Source organism: Gracilinanus agilis, chromosome 1 (genome assembly GCF_016433145.1).
Source record: "Gracilinanus agilis isolate LMUSP501 chromosome 1, AgileGrace, whole genome shotgun sequence".
Taxonomy (NCBI): Eukaryota; Metazoa; Chordata; class Mammalia; order Didelphimorphia; family Didelphidae; genus Gracilinanus; species Gracilinanus agilis.
The window spans coordinates 80,699,550-80,725,699 of NC_058130.1; the positions used below are offsets into that span (position 1 = coordinate 80,699,550).

The 26,150-nt window shown below is 35.1% G+C and overlaps 1 protein-coding gene across 1 annotated transcript in view; it reads left to right on the top strand.

The window, feature by feature from the left end:
• PKD1L1 (polycystin 1 like 1, transient receptor potential channel interacting) overlaps nucleotides 1–26,150 on the top strand; it is a 176,696-nt gene that overhangs the window by 99,380 nt on the left and 51,166 nt on the right. Inside the window, exons 26-39 of the mRNA XM_044656906.1 lie at nucleotides 4,394–4,636; nucleotides 5,146–5,259; nucleotides 5,385–5,542; nucleotides 6,085–6,185; nucleotides 7,772–7,967; nucleotides 9,076–9,159; nucleotides 10,856–11,066; nucleotides 13,612–13,718; nucleotides 16,579–16,795; nucleotides 18,480–18,653; nucleotides 20,896–21,015; nucleotides 21,115–21,184; nucleotides 22,554–22,591; nucleotides 23,012–23,183. Coding sequence (XP_044512841.1) covers nucleotides 4,394–4,636; nucleotides 5,146–5,259; nucleotides 5,385–5,542; nucleotides 6,085–6,185; nucleotides 7,772–7,967; nucleotides 9,076–9,159; nucleotides 10,856–11,066; nucleotides 13,612–13,718; nucleotides 16,579–16,795; nucleotides 18,480–18,653; nucleotides 20,896–21,015; nucleotides 21,115–21,184; nucleotides 22,554–22,591; nucleotides 23,012–23,183 — 2,005 coding nt within the window. The remainder of the gene's footprint in view (nucleotides 1–4,393; nucleotides 4,637–5,145; nucleotides 5,260–5,384; nucleotides 5,543–6,084; nucleotides 6,186–7,771; nucleotides 7,968–9,075; nucleotides 9,160–10,855; nucleotides 11,067–13,611; nucleotides 13,719–16,578; nucleotides 16,796–18,479; nucleotides 18,654–20,895; nucleotides 21,016–21,114; nucleotides 21,185–22,553; nucleotides 22,592–23,011; nucleotides 23,184–26,150) is intronic.

Sequence of the window (26,150 nt, forward strand, 5' to 3'; positions counted from 1 at the left end):
AATGGGCATCCTTGTTTTACTCCTGATCTTATTGGGAAGGCTTCTAATTTATCCCCATTGCATATGATGTTTGTTGATGGTTTTAGGTATATACTGTTTATTATTTTTAGGAAAGGTCCTTCTATTCCTATACTTTCCAGTGTTTTCAATAGGAATGGATGCTGTATTTTGTCAAAGGCTTTTTCAGCATCTATTGAGATAATCATGTGATTTTTGTTTGTTAGACTGTTGATATGGTCAATTATGTGGATGGTTTTCCTAATGTTGAACCAACCTTGCATTCCTGGTATAAATCCCACCTGATCGTGGTGAATGATCTTCTTAATTACTTGCTGGAGTCTCTTTGCTAGTATTTTATTTAAGATTTTTGCATCTATGTTCATTAGGGAGATTGGTCTATAGTTTTCTTTCTCTGTTTTTGATCTCCCTGCATACATATGATTTTTTGATCATAACTGATAATTCTTACATTCTCCCTCCTTGATCTGTTTTCCATGTGAGTTGTTTTTTCTAAAAAAGATGTTTTTTATTTTCTTTTGTTTTTTCATTCATTTGATTTTGTTTTGTTATTTCTTGTTGTCTTAAGAAATCATTACGGGGCAGCTGGGTAGCTCAGGGGACTGAGAGTCAGGCCTAGAGATGGGAGGTCTTAGGTTCAAATCCAATTTCAGACACTTCCCAGCTGTGTGACCCTGGGCAAGTCACTTGACCCCCGTTGCCCACCTTTACCACTCTTCCACTAAGAAGCTGATACACAGAAGTTAAGGGTTTAAAAAAAAAAGAAATCATTAGCTTCTTGTTGCCTAATTCCACTGTTTAATGGATTTTCCCTTCATTCAGTTTTTAGATCTCTTTCTTCTAGTTATTTGACCTTTTTTCCATAATTTTCTTGCATTGCTCTTATTTTTTTCTAATTTTCCTCAACCTTTCTTATTTGTTTTTTAATGGCTTTTAAAAGTTTTTCCAAGAACTTTTTTTTGGGCTTGTGACCATTTGATATTTTTCTTTGCTGTTCTAGAAGTATATGTTTTAAATTCACTATCTACTGAATTTGAACACTGGTCTTTTCTTTCACTGTGGTGGCTGTCTATGGTTTGGTTCTTTCTCATTCATTTATTCATTAAAAATTAGTGGTCTATTTCTTTTTTTTTTAATTTTTTTTTATTAAACCCTTACCTTCCTTCTTGGAGTCAATACTGTGTATTGACTCCATATTGACTCCAAGGCAGAAGAGTGGTAAGGGTAGGCAATGGGGGTCAAGTGACTTGCCCAGGGTCACACAGCTGGGAAGTGTCTGAGGTCAAATTTGAACCCAGGACCTCCCATCTCTAGGCCTGGTTCTCAATCCACTGAGCCACCCAGCTGCCCCCTGGCCTATTTCTTAATGCTTAATTTTATACTAGAGTCAGGCTCTGCTCCAAGGGATTTGGAGGATGTTTTTCTCAGATTTTTTGTGCTGTTATTTCCTGAGCTCTATCTATGGGTCTTTCATCTCCTGGTTCTTCTATTTTCTATAATCCAGGGCCAGGTGTGGTTCCAACTGTCCTGACTCATACCTTAGCCTGTGAGTGACTTTAGGTTCTCTTCTCTACCCCTGAGCCCTGATTAGAGCCTCCATCAATGCTATCATCAGGAGCACTTTTACTCTCTGTAGTTCTCAGGTGACTACAAGCTTCAGCTTGCCTCTCTGTCCAGAAATCTCAACTGGAGACTCTGCTCACCCGGAAGTATCCTCACTCCTTATTACTCTTTTCCTATAGCCGTAGCCTACCTTGGTGTTTAGTCCACATGCCTGGGCCCCTTAGGCTTCCCATGGTCCACTGGAAAACCTCTACAAAATCTGTGAGTGGAATTCTCCAGAGCTGTGGCTGCTCCACACACAGCTGCCCCCAGGGCTTTTTGTTTGTTGATTCTAGAAGCAGAATTTGCCCCTGGAGTGTAAATTCTCAAATGAAGCTGACTGGGTGAGATTCCCTTATAGTTGCCCAAGGGGCTTGTTTGTTGATTCACTGGTATTTGCTTGGAGATTTTTGTAGTTCAGTCTGGTGAGACCACCATCCTGGGAGGTCTGAACCTCTTTAGCATCATCCAAAGTTATCCTGGGCTAAATAACTGTCTCATCCAGGCACTTAATTATTTCTACCACTTTAAAATTGACTCTGTGATATTATTTTTGATTATTTATAGAGAATTTGGAGAGCAAAGCAACCTCTTTCCCTATTCTGCAATCTTCCCACAATCTCAGGTTTAAATTCTTAAAGGATTTTCTGATATGTAATATAAAGTTATCCCTAAAAATGGGTACTTTCTACAAAAAAAGTGTGATGAATTATTTTTAGATGTTTTAGTAATGCCATATTCTTCCAGGATGCTGAACATTTGGATTGGAGTGGAATGGACCTATGTTTTCATTGATTTAGGATCTCCCTTTGTCAGTGCATGTTGACAACTATTTGGCAACTTGGAATATTAAAGAATGGTTTAAGAATAAAGAGAGAAAGGGACATGCTAAGGGTCACATAGACAATATATTTCAGAAGCAGAATGTCAAATTTTTTTAAAGAAGCCATTGTTTTTTTCAAGGTAATTCTAGATAAGAATTATTTCTTTCGCAGTATCCCTAAGAATGTGCCTCAGTAATGTAATTGAGCATTTCATGTCATATATCTCATTGTGAAATGGTAATATTCATCATCAGCTCATTGGGTGGTAATATTTCTATTGATTATTTTGTTCTTGACCCAATTAAAAGAAAAGATAGCTGTTGTATTTATCAAAACATGTTAACACAACTTAACGAAGCTGTTTAAGTCCAAAGCTACAACTAGGATGAGTGTATATAAAGCTTTCCCCAAAGTGCTAAAATTTATTTTGTTTTAAAAAATGAATTATTTTTAATTTTTAAAGAATTTTACCTTTTTACCAATTACATGTAATAATCAATTTCCACACAAGTTTTCCCAAGTTATATGATCCAAATTGTTTCCCTCTCTCCTTTCCTCCCCCTCCCAGAACTGGGAAGCAATTCAATCTAAGTTATACATGTATTATCATTCAAAACATATTTCCATATTGTTCATTTTTGTATGTGAATAATCTTACAAAAACAAAACCCCCGCATACATATACTTAAATAAACATGTGAAAAATTGTATGCTTTTATCTGCATTTTGACTCCAACAGTTCTTTCTGTGGAGGTAGATAGCATTCTTTGTCCAAAGGTCCTCAGAATTGGCCTGGATCTTTGTATTACTGAGAACAGCTAATTTTCTAGCACCACTGATCATTCCACAATATCCCTGTTACTGCGTACAGTGATCTCCCGTTTCTACAAAGTTCCGAAATTTAAAGGGGTGAACTTCTTCCTCCGTAGTCCTTTGGCTTTCATCCCCAAGTCTCAGACTCTGCTGCTAGCCCTGTGTTATGACCCCCACATCCTCAGTGTGATGATCTCTCTTTTCTATTCTAGGCCAGTGGTCCTAAAGCCACAACACTACACCTATTAAATATCTTTCCACCATAATCTGAGGCTAAAGGAGACAAACATAATAGAATTTTCTCTTCACGACTTGCCCAACTTCTGCATCTGCATACTCTGTCCTTTTGAGTAGTACTCTGGAGGACTGGAGTCTGCACTCCATACTATAGGAAGGAAGATAGATCATATTTTCTTAGGGCCATCCCTGCCTAAGCATATAGAATATAAGTTTGAGAGTCAAAGTATAAGTAGAGGCAAACTATAAGACGTTACTTGTGAATAATAGTAATGGTGGATCACTCTTTTATTTGATGTTGATCACTGAGCAAGAAAACCAAAGAAATAGGAGTTAAACTGTTAGCCTTTTTTTCCTTCTCTATCTCCTGATTCAATAGAAAGGATTTCCAGTTATTTTCTTTGTAACTAAACCATCCCCTTTCCTGTCCTCTTCTCCATTCCTTTCTCTGCCTTCTTCCTTCCCTTCCCTCCTTTCTGGTCCCTATTCTTTCCCTTTTTCTCATTTCCCCTCCATTTTCTTCCTCCTCTCTGCCTCTCTTTTTTTCCTCTCTTTCTTTTCTCTTTCTCTTACCCCTCAGTCACCTCTCTATGCTCTCCTTGCTTAAATGAAAGTATGAAGGGGGTGTATGAGGGTGTGAATATTTTCTTAGTCTTTTTCAGTTCTCTTTCCTTATTTGTGTTGTATTTTTTATTCTCAGATTACACTTTAAATTGCATTTTCAGAAATCTCTAAGAAAAACACACTTTAGGAAGAAGAGTCCTGTGACTTGCTAAAGGGCTTTCTGCATTATCTCAGTGTCATGAGAATTCCACAGTTCTACATTCTCCAGAGCTGTATAACTTCTTATACATAATGATTCAAAGTTTTTTTTCACGTGGTTTTGTGTTTTGTTTCAGAACTATGTGTCTTCAGGTAAAGAATTTCAGTTTAATATTAGCACCGGACAGATGGCATTCCAGACCAATCTGCATTACACTTTTTACAACTCTGTCGAGCATGTTGGCTCTGTTAAGGTCCATTTACCAGATGACCTAGATGAGCACATTTCTGCAGGAATGGGATTGCACAGCCAGTGCTACATCACTCAGCTAATATACTTCAAAGAATATCCATATTTGGAGGAAATAGTTCCTGTTCAGGTACATAATAGTTGATACAGAAAATAACACTGGAAATTCACTTCATATCCTAAGATCCTATTTATCTTTGATCTTCTATGGGAATAGAATCCAATGACTAATTATCAGTGGTAAAAGAACTCCTGATTGGTGAGTTCCTGCCAAGAACCTCCATTTAAGGAGAGGTAATGCTCACTTTGAACATGGCTCTGGTCTTGATTCTTCAAACTTTTATATTTTATGCCACTGCCCCTGCTTTTCAACTTTTGTTTTATATATTATCTTCCTTTCTTCCATTGTAATATGAGCTCCTCAAAAAAGTCTCTCTCTTCCTCTCTCACTCTCTCCCTCCTTTTTCTCTTCCTAGCCTTTTCCACACCCTCTTTCTCTTTCTTTGAAATGGTATCCCCATTTAACAGAATGCCTATGATATAAAAAGTGTTTAATAAATGCTTTAATCTAATCTACCTAAGCATTTACTTTTTAGAAGAGTTAATTTGCAATTAAGATAGAATTTGTTGTTTTTAAAGACTGATGGGGTCATGGTTGCCTTGAGCCTCTACAACTGCACTAGCAAAAGGAAGATCAATATAAAAAGGCTGGAGAGTCCAGTGACAGTAGCATTTGAAAAAAGTGATGCTCAGGTAAGGAGAGCTGTTGAAAATGATCTGCTTTCCTTCTCAGTTGCAGCATATTACTTAATTTAAAGCATCATTTGTACTTTCAAAGAAAAGTGTTAGCTGGATTTTATTTCTTTTTGTATTGTTAGGATGATGAGCAAAATAAGACAATATTTTCATTGTATCGTGACAAAGTGAATTTACATTATTTCTCTGGGCTTCCTGAGACCTCCCAGGAATCCCTACAGATAGTAGTGGAATTTTCTAAAACCATCTTAAGAACTTTCCCCATAATGCTGCTTGTCAGGTGAGTGTAACACTTACAATATAGGTGGTTTTCAATGATAGTAGTCATTTATGTAATTCTTTAAGGTTATTAAACTCTAAGTTATTAAACTTTAAATGTATTGAAATGTTTTCTCATTTGCTCTCCCAATAATCATGGAAGATAACTTTTAGTATTTCCCTTTTACTAATGAGAAAACCGAGATTGGGAAAGTTTAGTGACTTGCCCAGAGTTACACAGCTGGTGAGAATCTGAGGCAGAATTAGAACTTAAGTCTTCATGCTGTCCAAGTTCAGCATTCTCCACTGAACTATCTAGCTTTCTCTTTTCAGTAAGATATACTCCCTTATTATCTAGCTTTTTAAAAAAACCACTAGTATGGATAATCTAGTCAGCAAAACATGAATGTGTGTTGAAAATCCAAAGTGTTCTTAGCAAGGTCACAGCAATATTTTCTTTCCATTCAGACTTTATTACAGTAAAATAGTTTCTAATGGAACATAACAATATGTAAGGTCACCTAGCAGGAGCAGAATCACTATTGCTTTGTCATTTTTTCCTAGGTTCTCTGAAAAACCTACTATTTCAACTTTTAACGTGAAACAGATTCACTCTTGGGATGAACAAGTTGTTCAGATTTATATACCTGCTGTTTCCCTGAAAGGTCAGTGAAAGGTGATTTCTATGATTTAGAATTTTAGTCTCATTGATATAGTGTGGGAAATCTCACTCCTAAACTAATGTGTTGACTCTTCCCTAGGGAACATTAATGTAAGTAAAAAACCTGCAAGGAGATGTTTTCAATGGAATAAATATGTATTTTATTTTAAATTGAATGGAGTTGTAAGAATTATAATATGATAGATTAGAATCCCAGGATAGCATGGGTGTTGGCATATTAGGATGATTTATAAGTTGTCCTAGTGATAGAATACAGGATACATGGTAGACACTGAACAAATACTTAAAGGGATGATTGATTAAAGCAGCGTTCTGAATGGTCTTTCTATCTATAGGTTCTCTCCTTCCAAATCATCCTGCACATTATGGACAAATTAATCATCCTAAAGAACTGCTATCATCATGTCACTCCTTGGATTAAAATACTCAACGATTTCCCATTGCTTAGAGTATACAGTTCAGTTGCCAGCCACCTTTCTACAACCTGGACCAAATTTACTTTTCAAATCTCTTCTATTACCTATTCTTCACAATCTGGTCTTCTTATTATTCCTTTAAAAATGCCATTCTTCTTCTCCTTCCCCTGGGTTGTGCTCCCTGAATTCAAAGTCCATGATTTTCCTTTGTACCTGTCCAAATCCTACTCATCCTTTATGATCTAGCTCAAGCCCCATTTCTTCAGTTTGATACTTCTTGCTTCTCTGCAAATCCCACAACTACTATTATTCATAGCATTGGTCTCTAGTGGCTGCTGCACTGGCTGAAGCTGGATTCAGAGCAGATCAAAGCTCCTGTGCTGATCAACTGTGGGGTCACATTTATGAAGAGCCTCTATACTTAGAGTCTGGATAGAGAGAGATCCAGCCTTAAAAAGAAGAGTAGAGCTTTCCTAAAAGATGGCAACTTTTCAATTTGTTTAATGCAGGTTAAGATTTCAGTAGCATCAGTAGTGGTTTAGATTATCTCAAATAATGCACACTAGAGTGGGATTTCTTCTCCTATTTTTCTTATACAAATTATATAGTTATATTGAGAAAGAAACCACATCCAGGACAAAGAGTTGTTCTAGTTCTAGTTACAGCCATCTAGACCTAGGAACAAGAAAGCCTGAAATTAATGTATGTTAACAAATTCTCTTCATCTTTTTTGCAAAACCTTCTGAGTGAATATATATTAAAAATTCATACATATACATATATACACATGTGTATGCATATATGCACATTGTTCTAACACAAGCCTTACTACATGTAGAGATAGAGAACATGGATTCAAATAAACACTTTGCTTTTTTGATTACTTGTGTGATTTAGACTGCTTGCCACCCTCTCTCCGGATCTCAGTTTTCTCAACTCTAAAATGAGAAACTTGAACTGTTTGATCTCTCAGGTATTTTCTAGCTATAAATCCATCATCTTATCAGCTTTGGGCTTAAGATGAATCACTTCCAACTGAATGCCATAGTAATTTCTAGTGTATTGTGCTCATAGATTATTCTATGCCTTATTTGACTTTTTGAAGGGGATTGTTATTACTTTTTGAATATTTACTGTATGTTTTTCATTTCAGATGCAGCATCTGGTTATTTATCCTTGTTAGATGCTGGTTATGACCAAAAGCCTATGAACAAATATCTAGCTGACGTTGTGAACTATACAGTTAGTTTCCACTGGATCCGATGCCTGTTTTGGGATGAGAACAGAGAATGGAAATCAGATGATTCTTATCCACAACAAGGAACTTCTCCACAAACAGTGAATTGCAGGTATTGACGCCATTTTGGGAAAGGATCCTGAGTACCTTTTCTAAAGGAATATTTCCCTCCTCCCTACTACTTTGGGTTACATATTATTATGTATCATATGTATAGTGAGTTCTCAGTAAGCATTTGTTATTAAAATGATCTGTATTGAGAAGCTGAAAATAAAAAAAAACCATAAACATATACTATACCATCTATGTGTAAAGAATACTACTCCTCTTGGTGATATTTTTGTCTATCCAGTAATTTTTTATATTATATTTATGGAGCTACAAAACTAATTTTCTCTTAATGAATTTTATTATTTATTTTGTTCTTTGTGAACACAAATAATGCATTAGTTTAAAACTTCATTCTTTCACTGGATTCATGATCTTATTGATGTGAGTTTTTTCTCTTTTGGTAAAAGGTAATTATCCATGATAACCTATTAATGCGTTCTTATCCAGTGTGATTATTGTTCATAATCATTCAGAGATTCACTTTAGAACTTCTATTCTAGGAACAAGAAGATTTTTCTCAGACTTTTACATGTCAGATGTACTGGCATAGTATTCAACCAGTTCAGCAGTTATCATGTATTCGGCCTGCATGAACACTCCCATCTTCTGTTCTAATCATCAATTTCTCTTTAGGACCATAAGATAAACCAATTTCATATGGAACTATATTTTTGTAATTATCTTCTCGAGGCTAAATTTGTCCAGAGTGAACCAAACATTTTGGATACTGAAAACAAGAAAATTTTTTATCACTCACTGTAATTTGTAAACTGCAACTAATGTCCTGCTTAATGACAAAATAGAGAATAGAAAGAGCTAACATAAATTTTATAGTTAATTAAAATAGCTAATTTTTTCATATTTTCATAGTTCAAAATATAGTTTTAAAAGATTCTGATTAAATACTTTCAATTTGGTAAAGCAATTATAATCATTGGAAGTTTTTTCCCCTTTCACACTTCTAACAGATACCCCAAACTGAAATTCTAGAATCTGGGGTATGTACTCAAGAAACTACTGTAATGAGATATAAAAATTTTATCCTTGCATCAAAAATAACTATTTTTTAACTTTTAGATGGCTTATACTAATTGATATTATTCTCCTAGTTATAATCATTTCACAACATTCACTGTTTTAAGAAGAAAACTAAAAGCCAGCTTTGAAATTAATGATGTATCTCTATTAAGGAGGTAAGCAAATTTCACTAAATGAAGAGACATTTAATTCTTCAAGGAATCCATTTAGTCATTTTTCTCCTTTGTTAACTTTTCTTCCTTCTCTCAACCCTTAAGGTTGGTTATCCCCAATGTTCTGTCCTTAACTCTCTTCTCTCTTTATCTTTTCATTTTCAATTTCATGCCTGCAACTTCAACTGTTAACTTTCTGCAGAAGCCTCTTGATTCTTCTATATAAGCTCTGCTTTCTTTCTTGTGCTCCAGACTTTTTTGTCCAACTGCCTAGTGGGCATCTTCAATATATGTTGAACTGAACTAATTTTCCCTCAAACTAGGTTCTCTCCTTAACTTTACTGCCTGAGTTAATGGCACCACCATTCTTCTAATGACCCATGCCTTTAACTCTGAAGTCTTCTTTGATCCTCTCCTTGTCCTACAAATTCAATCAATTGCTATTTCCTATTAAATCTGCCTCCACCATGTCTTTCGTATTTATTTCTTTCTGCTTGTTACCCACTAATCTTAAAAATTTCATCATAGTCAGACTTTCATTGCCTTTTGCTTAGACTATTGCAGTAGCCTCCTTACTTGTTTCTCAATCTCGAGTCTCTATGCTTTCCTATATGCCAATGCCAAATTTGCCCTTTTAATGCACAAGCCAGATATTCAACCCCACTGCTTAAAAAACATTCAGTTATTCCATATATTGCCTATTAAAACCGTAATTTCATATCTTATAATTCAAAGCTCTTCACTACCATTTGCCAACCTCATTCACACTGTTCTGTGTCTTATGTGTCATACATGTGTTCTGTGTCAAATAAGTCATATAATTTCAGTGAATTAGATAACTTGCTACCACTGAGCCTATTTTAAAATTTACCTGTAGCTGTAATTTTGCTCTATTTATTATACATGAAATGCCCTCATTTTTCATCTTCTGCCTTCATAGGTTTGAAATCCTATCACTTTTCACCTCAGATTTCACCTTGATTACCTTAGCAGTAGTAATCTCTCCTTCATCTAAATTTATAGCACTTTGTACTACTGATTTTATACATTTATATTTTAATTTGTAAACATTTTTTAAGCTCTCACCCCTACTATATACTATTAATCACTGAGACCACAAACTATGTCATCTTTATTTCTTATTTTATTAGTTTAATTCATTGCATATCATAAGCAATTAATAAGGTTTTGTACAATCCATGGCAACATATTAAATGATTAATGGTTTCTTGAATTGAATTATCCAAATGAAATGAATTAATATACTGACCAAATTCTAGAAAAAAAATCTGTGTTAGATATAGATTTTGCCACAGAAAGTACTACATTTTATTTTGCTTAATAACTTTTATTTTCAATATTATTCATAGCAGGGAACTTGTTCTGAGATAAGCTTTTAAAAGAGATTTTTGAAACTTTTTCACGACTGCTTTGTAGATAAAAGAAGAACATAAATATAACGAACAAAGTAATGATCTTATCACATACAATATTTGTAGGAAGTCATTTTTCTTTCAAAGGTACAAAGATGTGATGTTGCTTTGCTAGCAGGCCCATTAATCACTTTTGAAGCCAAGGGTAAAAATCCATGTTCTCCAAGTTGTATAACTATTAGAGCATGCTACTTCTCTATGAACATTTCTATTAATATGTTCACTTCAATCATTAATTAGTTTTTATTTTTTCCTTTTCTCAACAGCATCCCACAAAACCTGTTTCCCAGTATTCTTGTTATGCTTTCTCTGCTTCTTTTTGCTCTTTTGGCCACTGCAAGCAAGCGTAGAGACCTACACGAACAAAAGAAGAATGGATCCATTTTCTTACAGGGAAACTCCCAGTCTAGAGACAAGCAGGTCTATTTAGTCATTATTGACACAGGTTTTCGAGCCCCAGCACAGTTGACTGCAAAGGTATTTGGAAAACATTTAAAAGGAAAATAATTGCATTTTAGAGCCAAGTAATAGGAGTAAGACAGCAGTATTGTTAGCTTACATCCACTACAGTCCTATAGCTTTATCACCAAGTCATCATCTACAGACTGACCGGTGACAGTGGCCACATTGACCGCGTCACCTTCATAGTTAGAGATTTTCTACCTACTGTATAATCCACATTCTTATTGAATTAAGAGTCATTTAGCCTAACGTAATCCTGAAAAAGTCTGTACTCTATAACACATTCAACACATCACCATTCAATCTTTGCTTGAAGACTTCAAGTAAAGGAGAACTTTTAAAAGTAGTCCATTCTCCTTTTTGTATATCTCCTATTTTTAGGAAGATTTTCTTTCCATCAAGCCTGACTCGCTTCTTTGCTACTTCTATCCATTCTGTCCTCTATGATCTGATAGGACCAGTCTAACTCCTCTCTCAAGAAGACCAAATTGGCTGTAATGTAGAGCAGAGTTGTCCAACATGGAAGGTGCATTACAGCTTCAGAACTCCTAAACCAGATTAAAATGCAATTGGGAAATGTCCAAAGAAATAAATAAAAGTACAATAGAATAAAATTTCCATATTTGGTTTTCTAAGTCAATATTCAGCCCAGAGGGATCTTCATGTGTGGTATAGGGGCCTTCATGACTATTTGAGTTTGAAACCAATGATGTAGAATATATATGGCGGAAGAATGAGAAACCAGTCAGGAAAGAGAGGGTGGAGAGCCATTCAAACTAATGAAGTCAGCCATCATGTTCCCTGCCTCTTCCTTCCTCACTAAGCCTTCTCTTCTTTAGATGTTTGCATCTGGAGTTTCTTAAACAGATTCTTAAATGGAATAAACCCAACATTCCTCCTCTGGCCAATCTCTTATGGATACTCCCCAATATATTAATGTCCTTTCTAAAATATTTTGCCTAAAGTGAACCCTATATTCCATATGTAGTCTGTGCCATAGAACACAGCAAGACTGTTACCTCCTTATTCCTAGATTTTGTGCTACTCAACAAAGGCTGTGATGACATTAGCATCCAAGGTTGCTGTGTCACACTGTTGACTCATCAAATTCTCATGACACCAAAACTCCAAGGTCTTTTATGGACAGTCTCCTATACAGCCACATTTCTTGCAAAGTATACCCAGAGTTCTTTAACTTAAAGATTTTTGGGGACTTGTGGAATATTCCCTTCAAGGTTCAACTCTGGAAATCTTTCTTGATTTTCTCTTTATTTTATTTTATTCAAATATTTCATTTTCAATATTCAAATTATTCAAATCCCTTTTTCTTTTATCAAAGAATCCATTGATTATATACATTATTTTTCTGATATCATTTAGGTTGTATGGAGGTTGTATGGAGGAGTGGGTAGAGAGCTGGTCTTGCAGTTAGGAAGACCTGGGTTCAAATCCTACCTTTGACACATACTGGCTCTGTATCAAAAACTTGGGTGAATCTCTTGGCCCTTCAGCGCCCCAGTACTCTAAGACTATAAGACTGACAATGGCTAATCTTGGTGAGGAGACATTTACCCATGAGAAAGCTCCCTCCAGCCATGAAACCATAAGTCCAGGCTGAAAAATAAGAATCTTTTACTCCAAGAGCACTTCATGGATATTAGTCTTGTTTCCTGAATTGGATTGTAAACAAAGACAATTTTCTATTTCCTCTGTGTGTGCCACAGTGCCCAGTGCTTTATGGAGCACAGTGCTAAGTACTTTATAGATAACTGCTGCCTTTGAATTGACTATGTGTTCAGCTTTCCAAGTCTCTATGGTGTCAGGAAATGATTCAGGATACCTGTGTAGGAAATTCCCTCAGAGATATACGTGGGGTGATTTAGCAACAAGTTGCCTCTTCTTTTATTGTCTACTCAATTCCTACTACTATAATTTAACAATATAATTGTCATTTCCCTTTTCCTTTGCCAATGACTTTATTAAAGGAAATGAGGAAAAGAAAATATTATACACCTTCTTCCACTATTAATGATTGTTGACTAAGTGGATAAATTATACATTTTATAGTAGTCTCTAAGAGTTGAGGTTGTTGAAAGGATCCTTATTCTGTTTTGCATATATCAGAAACCATTTAAATTACCTAAGAAATATTGGGAAAGGAGAGATATTGTAAATACATATAGAGCAAACCAAATTCACCCCAATCTGCCAAATACTTTCCACTACTTCAATAAATTACTTGAGAGCAAAAGGATGATCATGGCACAAAAAAGACATACAATAGGTGTTTAATAATTATTTTTTGACTCTTAACTGACTATGAATTCAGAGTAATATATGTTTCTCTGGTATCTGGGAAAATATTTAGGATACCCTTAGAAATTAAAGTCTTCTAGAAGATTAATGGTCACAGAAAAGGAATCTATACATTGATCTTTAGAATAAAAAAACTGAAATGCACTTAAATGTACATGAATTATATTTTAAACTTAGTTGATTGTAATTCTCATTGTGCCCACATTTCATAGATTTCTGTTTTCCCGTCTTTTTGTATATGAAGGTTCACATTGTTTTCTATGGAGAATATGAATTTTCAGAGACAAGAGAACTCTATTGCCCAGAGAAGCCCCTTTTTGAAAGGAACTCCAGGCACACTTTTATAGTAAGGTACTTTGAAATACAGTTACATTTTACTCATTCATACTTAATGGAATATAAAACCTGTCTAAATTAGCAAATATTTTAAAAGAAATACAAAGCTGTTATATATTTGCATTGGAGAACTCTTATTTGCATTTTGAATAACTCCCAAACTGTCAAAAGCTTATTATACTAAGTTGATTTCATTTTCCCTCCCCAAATATTTCTTATGCTACTAATTTGCCTAGCAATATATTATTCCCCTTGCTTTGACCTGAGGATGGGGCTGGGATAGAAATTTAACAAATTATTTCACTGTTGGGCTTCCGTAGCATCAATTGATGCCTTCCTTGTTTGGGGATATTGGGGGAAGGACTGATAGAGATGTTGAAAAGGGATTATAAGATTATAGATGGGAAGTTCCTGGACATATTTAGGGAAAGAATCACTTCTGACTCAAGACAAGATCTACAATATGGAGCTATATGGAACTGAAGAGCCAGGAGTGATAAGTGGTCTGTGAGATGGAAAACAGGACCAAAGCCAGGATCATAATAAAATATAGATCTGGGGTCTACCAAAAGGTTCCAATCTAGCATTGTACTGGAGTCAGCTACTACTGGTTTATTAGAGCTGATTTTTAATTTTGAGCATGAGCATTTATATCAGAGAAATCAGGAAATAGATTTTTAAAAAACCCTTACCTTCCATCTTAGAATCAATAATGTGAATTGGTTCTAAGGCAGAAGAGTGGTAAGTGCTAGGCAATGGGGGTTAAGTGACTTGCCCAGGGTCACACAGCTAGGAAATGTCTGAGGTGATATTTGAACCTAAGACCTCCCTTCTCTAGGTCTGGTGCTCAATCCACTGAGTCACCCAACTGCCCCTGAAATCAGGAAATATTAAAATTGATGTTTTGTGTCTTCTGAACTTTAAGAAAGTGGAAATGATGTGAATGATTCAGATTAAACAAAGATGTTGTATGGACTTTTTTCCCCAGAGAGCCAGCAGTTAAATTTTTGCCAGCATACCCCAATAAAATCTGCCTCCAACAAAGAGAGTCAAAGAATATGTTCTCTCATTATTCAGAAGAAGAAATAAATATGATGAGTAACCCTTTGAAATGTTTCTTCAAGTCACATTTTAATTAATTACAGTTCTATTATTCTCATAAGAAATGCAGATGGGAAAACCATGCTAAGTTTTTACCTTATAACTATAAAATTGGCAAAGATGATTAAAAAATATAAAGTCAACTTTGGAAGGGCTAATGAGAAGTAAGCTCACAGATATAGTTCTTGTGGTTCTGTGAATTGGTTCAAACATTCTGGAGATCATTTGAATTTTTCTAGAAGTGCTATTGGCATATTGGATTAGAGAACTAAGTTTTGAGTCAAGTTTATCTGAATTTGAATCTTGCCTCACATACTTATCTTTGAGACCCTGGGCAAGTCATTTAACCACTCTCAGTTTTGATTTTCTCATTTGTAAATGAGGATAGTAATAGTATTATTTCACAAGAATGTCATGAGGATAAAGGCAATAAAATGTATAAAGCACTTTGCAAACCTTAAAATGCTATGCAAAATTAACTACTACTACTACTACTACTACTAACATATATAGCCTTCCTAGCAACACTCTCTGTGGTTGTATAAAGAGGAAACAAAACAAGTTCTAATCAACTGGAATGACTTATAGAATATCAAATTGTACTAAGCAACGGTGAATATTATAGTGTAGTAAGAAATGAGTAACACGCTAAGACTTGCCTGAAATGAGGGAAAGTGAAAAGGGCTGAACCATAGACGAGTATATCCCCAAACTATAACAAATGCAAATGACAATAAGAGAAGTTAAATTTTGACATATTATAGTGAACCATCTTGACTATAGGAAACATAAAAAGAGACACACTTTTTCCTTATCAGCAGAGCCATGGGGGCCACAGATGTGATTCATGTGTTAGCTTTATTTAAATGTTTTTCTTCACTAAAATAAGGGTTCAGTGACTGGAAGTGAGGGGATGACTTACGGGAAAAGATCATGCTTGAATTATTTTTTAAGATAATAGGTTTTGACACTTAAAAATTTACAAAAAATTTCCTCAAAATAGCCTTGTGAAGTAGTTATTATAAGTTTTATTATCCTCCTTTGATAGATAAAGAAACTTTGTCTCCTCTCAGACAGTTGGTGTTTTGAACCCATAGCTTTCCTAATCCCAAGTCCAAATCTCTTTCAGCTTCCCATCACTGCCTCTCTAGTGTTGAATTCAATAAAGAGTTCTCTCTTTTTGCCATTCTCCATCATTCTAGTGTTTATGATTTTATGCTTGACCATGCATAGCCAACCCCACTGTTTATCTTCCTCTACATTCACTTCAGCTAAAAAGATCCTGCAGCTGCTTCCCTCTTTGTCCATCATAACAAAAGGCTGACAAGCAAGCCTTTCCTTTGTAGCAAAGAAGAGAAATTTCAGTCTCATTCAGGCCAACTTGGCAAAAAATTCATATTAGTAGGGTCTAGTCAATGAGATATTTGGGGCAGCTAGGTGGTACAATGGATATGGTATTGGGTCTAGAGTCCTAAAGACCTGAGTTCAAATGCTTCAGACACACTGTGTGATTCTGGGCAAATCACTTAGTTCTGTTTGCCTCAGTTTCCTTATCCACAAAATGGGCTGGAGAAGGAAATGGCAAACCTCTCCAGTGTCTTTGCCAAGAAAATCCCAAGTGGGGTCACAGAGAATCAAACCCAACTGAAACAACTGAACAACAAAAAGTGGATGAGATATTTACCTTAAAAATAGATAACCAATGGATGAAGAAATAAAAAGAACAGATACAATTGATAATCTTTTTTTCCCTTTTGTATGTATATACTATTAGTATTCCAAATAATCTAGGCCCACTTTGGAAAATTCACCTTTGGCATGATAACAGTGGATGTTCTCCAAGTTGGTATATCAGCCATGTAATTGTGAAAGATCTGATTACCGGAGCAAGCTGGTTCTTTCCTGCCGAGTGCTGGCTAGCTGTGAACAAGTGGGATGGGAAAGTTGATCGAGAACTCACACCTCTCAAAAGTGGACTTGGTTTCAGGAAAGTAAGTAAGAAATGAAGTCAGGCTACTATCCCAGGTTAATGTTTTAAGCTCTTCAGTGTTTCTTTTGGCTATAACTTTTTTTTGGGAGTCTGATCATAGAATTTCATCAACTTGGAAAACTCCTTGTTTGCAGGTTACTCTGAAAGAATTACCTGGGGTCACTAAGAAATTAATAAGATTTTAAACTGAAAGGAACTTAGATTTGATCAAGTCCAAGCCATTCTTTTAGAATTAATGAAACTGAAGAATAAGGAGTTTGAGTAACCTATCCAAGGTCACAGCTAATAAGTGGATTTGAATCCAGATCCTTTGATGTTAAATTCAGTATTTTTTCCCATCAAGGTGTGTGTCTCAGCTGGAATTTGAACCCAGGTCTTCCTGGCTCCAGTGCCAATCCACAACATTTTGCTATTTTTCCTGGATATACCCTCAGCATGGTATGGTGGAAGGAGCCATGGATTTATAGTCAAAGGACCCAGGTTCAGATTTCAACTGCCATTTATTACCTGTTTGACCTTGGGTAATTCATTTAACCTACATTTAATCAACTACAAAAGGGGCGTGTGTGTTGAGGGGGAGGTGGTTGAACTAGATGATCGCCAACTTTTCTTCCATCTCAAAATCTGTTTTACTTATGAAAGTTAGAGAAAAATCCCTCTTAAATTTTGTAATGGTAGGAACAAATCTCTTCGAACCAATGAAGATGTTACTATTTAAAAATCATTAGGAGGTGGTTTTAGTAACCAGCATTCTGTTCCATTTTCTATCATTGCAGTAAATTTTTTCCAGTTAATATAACATTATCTTTTCTTGAACCATTTAAACATAGCCCACTGGGGCTCAACTGGGGAAGAAAGGAAGTTTAGGATAGTAGAAAGAGCACTGGGTTAGATTTCTGAAGACATTTCCAAGTGGAAGCCAGATACAAGTTACATGCTCAATGTATCTGCAAGATAACGTTTTGTTCCTCACTTCCCAAACCTCTCTGCTTCCTAACTTCCTTATTCCTTTTGAGGGCTTCAATGCTCTTCCAACTTCCCAGGTTCACAGTCCTTAAGTCTTCACTCTTACTCAAGCCTCACAACCTTTCAGTTGCCACATTTTCTGCCTCTACAAACATCTGCCATCTCAGTTCAGGCTCTCATCACCTCTTGCCTAAACAATTGCAACAGATGCTTACTTGTTATCTGTTTCTGTTATCTTTGTTAAATCTATCTCCCACATAGAATATATATCCCCTGCCACCCATTTACCCTCTGCCCTGAGTAGAACATAAATTCCTTGAAAGCAGGAACTAAGGGACTATTTTTTTGTCTTTGTGTCCTCAGAGCTGGTCACATAGCAATCAATCAATGCTTGTTGAGTGATTATACAAATCTTTTTTTTTTTTTTTTTGCATTATCTCCCCAAATTATTTTCAAGTCGTATTATGTTTTTTTCAAGTATGGAACGAATAGAGGAGATAACTTAGTAAATTTTCATTGTATTGATATTAAACCATACAGTATATCAGGATGTGATTCGGGAACAACTGAAGCAGTGACATTCATGAATTGTTCCTTTTAAAATCCACGAATATCTATCAATTATTGTGTTTCTCATACCAAGATAATTTCAGAATATTCACAAATTTTCAGTTTGTATGTTGTATCAATAATAGCACTTTTGCTCATTTTTGTTTTAGCTTTTGTACACCAAATTCACTGAGTACCTAGAAGATTTCCACATGTGGATATCAGTATATAGTCGTCCTTCGTATAGTTGCTTCACTCATACTGAAAGGCTCACAGTTTGCCTTTTCTTGGTATTAGGATATATGTCTCTCAATGCTGCATTAATTGCCATGGAACAAGAAGAAGTAAGTGAGACTATATTATTTTTAAGGTGGTCTTTGGAATCAAATCTATATTTTGACATCTTTTTTTGAAAAAGCATAAATCCTAGTACATCAATAAGATCTGAAGAGATTTGATTGTTACTTATCAACGTCTTCAATACTTCATTGGATTTGTGGTCTCAAAAATGCGGTTTTCCCTCTACTGGTGCAAATTGCACTAATAAATACCTTCTCATCTTGTGCAATTCTTATCCTTGTCATCCCATGAATCCTCCACTGAGGCTCTATCCATCGTGCTATAAATCATTCTTCTAAGTGTTCTAACATTTTATGGATAGCAGTATATTATTTGGATTGTACATTTACTCTTATTATATGACAAATATATCTGATTGTCTAATCATATTTTTCCTAGGTGATATCTTTTATATTATTGTTGCTTGTATATCATTATTAGTAATATGCTGTAACCTAGGTATTCCATCATTCTCCTTTGGACCACCCCAAATTTCATGTCAGTTTTCCTATATGGGTGGACTTCGGGGCATTAAAAATGCACTTCATTTCCCAAACTCAGTTAAATCATTCTCTTCCTTCTGCTCAGTGATGGCCCCAGGTCATTCATAAACAGTGCCTGCCTTAGATATATGTACTTCAATTGATATGTCCATATGCCCTAGCAAATGCATGTCATGGTCTGGACAACAACCATTTCTGATCTCTTTAGCTTTTGTTACGTGGATTGTTAGGCTGATCTCTTTTGAAGGAAATTTAATTTCATTGAGGAGCCCTTGTAGGGACAATATGCAAGGTCTTCCACAGATGGTAGCACCTGGAAGATCCCCCAATCTGTAGGAATCCCTCTTCAGCTTGGACTTTGCAGGAAGACATCCTTCATAACAATGGCAAACATATATTCTTTTATACCTTGTTAGGTAATGATAATCAAAGGTTCATTGAACAAAATTATCTCCAAGTCAGAAGATATGAAAGGCAAAAACAACATGGATTAGTCTACAAATGAATCTGAAAAATAGCATAGAGGAGGAAGATAAAAGATTATCAGAAGTGTTGCCTCACAAAATACTAAGCAGCAGGAGGTAGAATTGTGGAAATGAATCTAAAAATATGTTAGAATGACATACATGTAAACCAGATCATCCCAAGAACATTTATAGAAGAAATTGGAAAAGGACAAAAAATGGACCAAAAAGAGCCTAGATTTCTATAACAGTTGAGTCTCATCATTGACGGTAGACTTGAATTTGAAATCTGAAGGACTACATTCATAGACTACCTGTGTATGTGACTCTTGGCAAATCACTGAACCTCACTGGGCTATATAGTTCCCTCTCTTGCAAAATGAGTGAAGTGTACCAGATCGCCTCTGTGGTTCCTTCTAGCTCTGGATCCTCAGTCCTGTGATTAGAGGGTACCTAAAGGTTCCTTCTAGATTAAAGTCTATGTTCCTACCTGATGTACTACTTTCTTCACATGAGGGAAATAGAAATGACATTTAAGAAAAATGAAGTCAGGAAAAGTGGTTAGAATGGACCAAGTAAATTTACAGTGGAAATGACAACTTTTGAAAGAACAGAGCTAATGTCATTGAAATAATTATGGAAGATTAAAATTAAGTTCTTATCTTAGACTAAATATGTTGATTCCTTGAGAGAAACCATATAATGACTTTTGATGAAAGGAAAAACACTTTAAATATATGCTCCCTCATCAGGCTATGAAACTGCTAACTTTCCCATGACCTCTGGGTGATTGGAGAATGCACTTAAGAATGCTAAAACAACAGCTGTCTCTGTTTCCATATGTTGAAGATTTTGAACCAGTTGTTGGATATCTTGTTCTATATTAATTGTAGGGAAGGCTTTAGTTGTTTCAGGGTATATGTAATTTAATACAAACAGCCAAGGATGTGAAATTTTTAAGAAGTTGTATTTAGTTTTTCTTAGCCAGTAATTTATAAACAAGGAACTGAGACTCAAATATTTTTTAAATATTTGTTTATTTATTTAGAGAAAAAATTGTAGTTAAAAAAATTCTAGTAAATACCTACCTTCTCATTTTCCAAGGGTGAAAGAGGAATCTCAATGGAATGGACAAGAAAGTAAACTTCAGTAAAGGGAAATTTTATAGAATCAAAATACTGTACATTTATGTTGTTTGTATTATGCTTCAGAGTAAATTTATGTTTGATATTTTAAAATTAATACAATTTTTACTTAGGGGTGTGTAATTTTTTTTAAAGTACTTTCCTGAAGTTGGCCTCCTAGATGTCTCTGTAGTCTCCTTAATGAATGGCATGCTTTCCATTTTCATCATCTCCCCAGTGGCATTATTGCTGTCTCTACTATTCAGGCTCAGTGAGGTAAAAATGAAATGGCTTGGGTTGTTGGATTGATCTGTTCATTTTGTGTGTTACACTGAAAGAAAAATGTTTAATAAAGTCTCTTATTTACTTCCACAGAAAATCACTAGGAATCCCATTGATAACCAATATAAATTCCAAAGAGGATCTCCAACATATTCATCAAAGGGTAAAGAATACACAGTATCACTGTTTCATGTACATATATTTGCAAATACAAACACCTAAAAACAATGTTATATCAGGAAAATATATGAATTTAAGTTGGAAATAAATGAATCTATTTTGGGGAAAAAAACCAAAGAAAGGTGCCTATTTCACATAGTTAGAGAGATGGCCAACTATAAGTGTGTAATATTGTATATGCTATCACATACTGTCAATATTAGTTAATTGTGCCAAATAGTTTTTACTTTATTTTTAAAGCTTTTTTAAAAGAGGTGGTTTCCTGATTGAGGTAAGGAGGTATATTCAGAAATGAAAATGGTAAAAGCAAAAGGCATCCGAAAATATAAATCTTAAGTTAAACACAATTTGGGCCTTTTAAAAGTAATTTTCCTGAAATAGGTAAGACTTGACAAACAAAAGAGAAAGTTCCTTTGTTTTATTTTTGTTTTCCAAAAGAAAAGTAGATATAGGCATGGTAGTGCATTCCTGTAATTCCAACTCCTGGGAAAGCTGAGGCTGGTGGATCTCCTAACCTCAGGAGTTCTGAGCTGTAGTGAGCTATGCCATTCAGGTGTCCACAGCAAGTTCAGCATTTATAGGGTGATGCCCCCAGAAGTAGAGGACCACTAGATGGCTTAAGGAGGGAGTAATCAGTAAGAGGATTTGGTGCATGAATAGCCTCTGCACTTCCTGCCTGAGTAAGAGAGGGAGATCCAACCTTTAAAAAGGAAGGTGAAAGGAGAAAAAAGAAAGCAAAACAGAATTTCTAAGAATAAATAGAGCCATCTGAATTGACCAGTAAAATTTTGAGAAGGATTGAAGAGGCAGCATGGAGCAGTGGAAAAAAATGCTGGATTTATGATCAGATGTCCCACAACACTTTTGAATTTTGGCTCTGCTACTTATTATATCCTTAGATAAGTAACTCTTTTGTTTGTCTTGTGTAAAAATAAGAGGATTGGACAAAATAACCTACAACTTCATCCAGTTTTAAATTGTAGAGCCTAAATGTAGAAATCAGACATATATATATATTTATATATGATATATAAGCACTTTTATATTATATATAAATACTCTGGGAAATATAAAGACTTCAAGCCCCCAGGTAGGGGGAGAAACAAATAAACTTTTTCCTTTAAGGAGGCTAAATTTTTTCATCAAATTAACATTTATTCAGGTACAATGTTTGCTAGAGATGAGTCCACATTATGGTATCAGTGCCATAAAAATCTTGCGCTATAGATATTTTCTGGTTCTCAAAAAAGGGTCATCTGTTTAGAAGGATGTACCCAAGGGAAACCCTCTGCCTATCACCCTTTAATTATGTCCCTCAGCTCAATATCCTACTTCTAACTTGTTTTCATCAGGTCATGATTTCCATCAATGGACACAGAATAAATATGAGGTAAATAGGAGCTAATTCCATGTTTTTTACTTTTGATTTTTCTGCAATTGAGTTCTTGAACTACATAATTTCAAAAATCTGACTTTTAAAAACATCTCTTGAATAGAGTGTTCAGGTAGTACCATACCAGCCTTAAAGTATACTATTGTGTAGTTTCTCATTTTTTCACACATCCTATTGGTTTTATCCTCTACATACCACCATTGCTCCGTAGTTTTTAACAGGTCTGAATCATTGTGGCCATTTGCTTCCCCCCCACCCTCCATATTTTCGCTCTTTCAGAATTCACTTAAAGGATCAGTGCACAAAACATTCCCTGATTCAGGCTTGTAAATCTTTCTGAGCGTTTGGGATGTTTTTATTTCCACTGATGTTCAAATATTAATAAACATTATTCTTTTTTTCTCTCATTCTCTGTAGCAAAATGCACTGGAGGAATTTACTCTGGTGGCTTCCTCTGGAAAGGAAAATGAGAAAAAGGAAGAAAACAATGCTGCCTTTGTCAGATACTCCAGGCATTTTGGAGACTACAGCATTGACCTTGACAGAGCTATTCCAAAAGGATCCCATGCTCATTCTAACTGCTCCTCAGGTCATATTCATAGTTCAGGACAATTGAAAATATGTATCCATCTTCCATGTAGAGTTTACACATGCCTAGAATAATTGCAAAGAAGTTGCTGGGAAACATTCTTAAATATAATCCTTTTGAAAAATCAGAAAAATCAATAAATCTGTAGAATTTAACACATTTAGACAAATTAAGGCTTAAAACCCCAATACTACTTTAAATATATACTTATATATATTTATTTCCAAGTAGATGTTGGCATATATGTAGAATATGCCCAACAATATTCGGGCATGTTTGGAATGTGCCCTAGTCAGATATAGGCACATCTAGCCAATTAATAGAAATGCACAATTTTTTTTATGGATTACTTGTTTTTAAGATCTGAAAATTTGCAAAATGTGAGGCAGCTGACTGTGGTATATAGAAGAGAATCAGTCTCAGAGACAGGAGGTCCTGGATTCAAATGGTACCTTTAATAAATGTAAGTTGAGTGATGCTGAGCAAGTCACTTTATTGCGAATTGATTAGTTCACTAAATTATTGCTTATTGAAATTGAAGAGCATTTGCCTTGGTAGAAGAAATTTTCCTAATCAGGCATTCCATCCATGAATGAAATTGCATTTTCGGACGACCCTCCAAAAAAGGGGCTAGATATTTTCTAAAAAATGTTTCTTTCTATTCAGCAATTGAAAACAATTTTGAATCAGCAACTCTGAAAACATTGAGCTTTCTCTGGAGTTGCCTCTTTGTTGTGAAAATAAGATGATTGTCATTTTAATTAATCATTTATTATGGATAACAAGAGGGTCTATAAAATCAAATGCTGCAATGATTTTTTTCCCTGACTTTCCCAAAGTCTCGTATAAAAAACCTGTATACTGTGCTTATCCCAGAATCACAAGATATAGAGTTGGAAGAGACCTGAGCAGAGGTGTGTTCATAAATATTTAACACTTGGCTCTTGGAAAGCCAAATCAAAACCAAAATACAAATACAATATCCTTTTTTTTTAACCCTTACCTTCCATCTTAGAATCAATACTAGATATTTGGTTCCATGGCAGAAGAGCAGTAAGGCCTAAGCAACTGGGGTTAAGATCCCACTGCGAAGAAGTGTCTGAGGATAGATTTGAACCCAAATCAGGTCTGGCTTTCTGAGCCACCTAGCATCTCAACATAATATACTTTTTTTTTTTTTTTTAATAAACCCTTACCTTCCGTCTTGGAGTCAATACTGTGTATTGTCTCATAGGTGGAAGATTGGTAAGGGTAGGCAATGGGGGTCAAGTGACTTGCCCAGGGTCACACAGCTGGGAAGTGTCTGAGGCCAGATTTGAACCTAGGACCTCCCATCTCTAGGCCTAGCTCTCAATCCACTGAGCTACCCAGCTGTCCCCAACATAATATACTTTTAAGTTTTAATCTGTATCGATAACATTTTCTTCTTCACTTTTTAAAAACTAGGCAATCAGCAGGATAATAGTCAAGTCCTGATTGGTAGCTTTTGCAGATTTCCTAAGAAGAATTGTTCTCATTGAAAATTTGGCAGTCTCACCAGTTAATTAGAGCTAGCTCCATCATATCCCTGCATTAGTAACAAACCATAGCAGCCCAATTTATACTCAAACTACTCTATAAAATAGCTGACAAATGGTTACTTAACATCTGCTTGAAGGCGCTTAATGATGGGTATCCTACCACCTCTGGAGGCAGCCCATTCCACTCTATCACTTCTAATTTTTAGAGAGTTTTTTATGACCTCAAGCCCAAATTTGAATTTTTGACATTTCTACCCATTTCCCCTGATCCTACACTGTGGGGCCAGCAATTTAAAGTAGAACATGTCTAGTCACCTCTGTCCAAGTAACAGCCTTTCAAATTTTTGAAGAAAGCTATCATATCCTAAATATTCTCACTTTTCAAATACTCCTATGATGGATTTTTCAAGACCTTTCACTATCCTGCCTTCCTATGGATCTTCTCCAGCCTAGAAATAATATAATGATCAATATATACAAATATAATATAACAATATTATAATAAAATATAAATTATTTAAAAAATAATCATGCCCAGAATTCACCATAATCCTCCAGATATAGCTTAACTAGAGTACAGAAGGGCTGTCACCTCATCATTTTGGAAATAATTCATTCTTAATCCAGTTCCAAGATCACATTTGTTCTTTTTTTTTTTTTTTTTAAACTTGAAGACTAAAGCACACTAACATATTTCCGGATAAACTGATGTCAAATCCTATCTTCCCTGATGTACTGAGAAGATTTATTTTTTTAACCCAAGCATAAGACTTTACATTTATTTGAATTGAATTTTACCTTATTAGATTATTATTATATTTAACCAAATGTCTTAGTCTATCAGAATCTTTTTGGACACTGACTTGGTCTGGCAACATGTTAGTGATCTCTCCAAGATCAATGTCATATACAAAAGTGACCAGCATGCCATCTATTCTTTCATCCAAGTTGTTGATAAAAATGTTAAATAATACCGATCACAGACTCCTAGGATTCTCCACTTGAAATCTCCTGCCAAACTGACAATGACCCATTAGAGACTACTCTTTGAATCCGGCCATTCAACCAGTTTTGAGCTCATCTCATTGTATTATGATCTAGTTAATTTCTCTCCAGATTTTCCATAATAATTGCTTGAGATACTTTATCAAATGTTTTGCTAAAATCAGGATAAAATCAGAATCTCCAGCATTACCCTTTAACTGACAGTTTAATTATTCCATAAAAAAAGAAAAAAACCCATTTATTTGGTATTATGACCTACTCTTGCTGAAGCCTTGATGGCTATTTGTGATAAACATTGTCTATTAAAAATCTTTCCTCTATTCTAATAAGCATGTTTTTTAAATCTCTCTACCACTGAGATTCCTAGCTTTCTTTTAATGTTCACCATTCATCTCTTTAATCTTACATTCTATAATATTCCCATGAATTTAAGTCAAGCTCA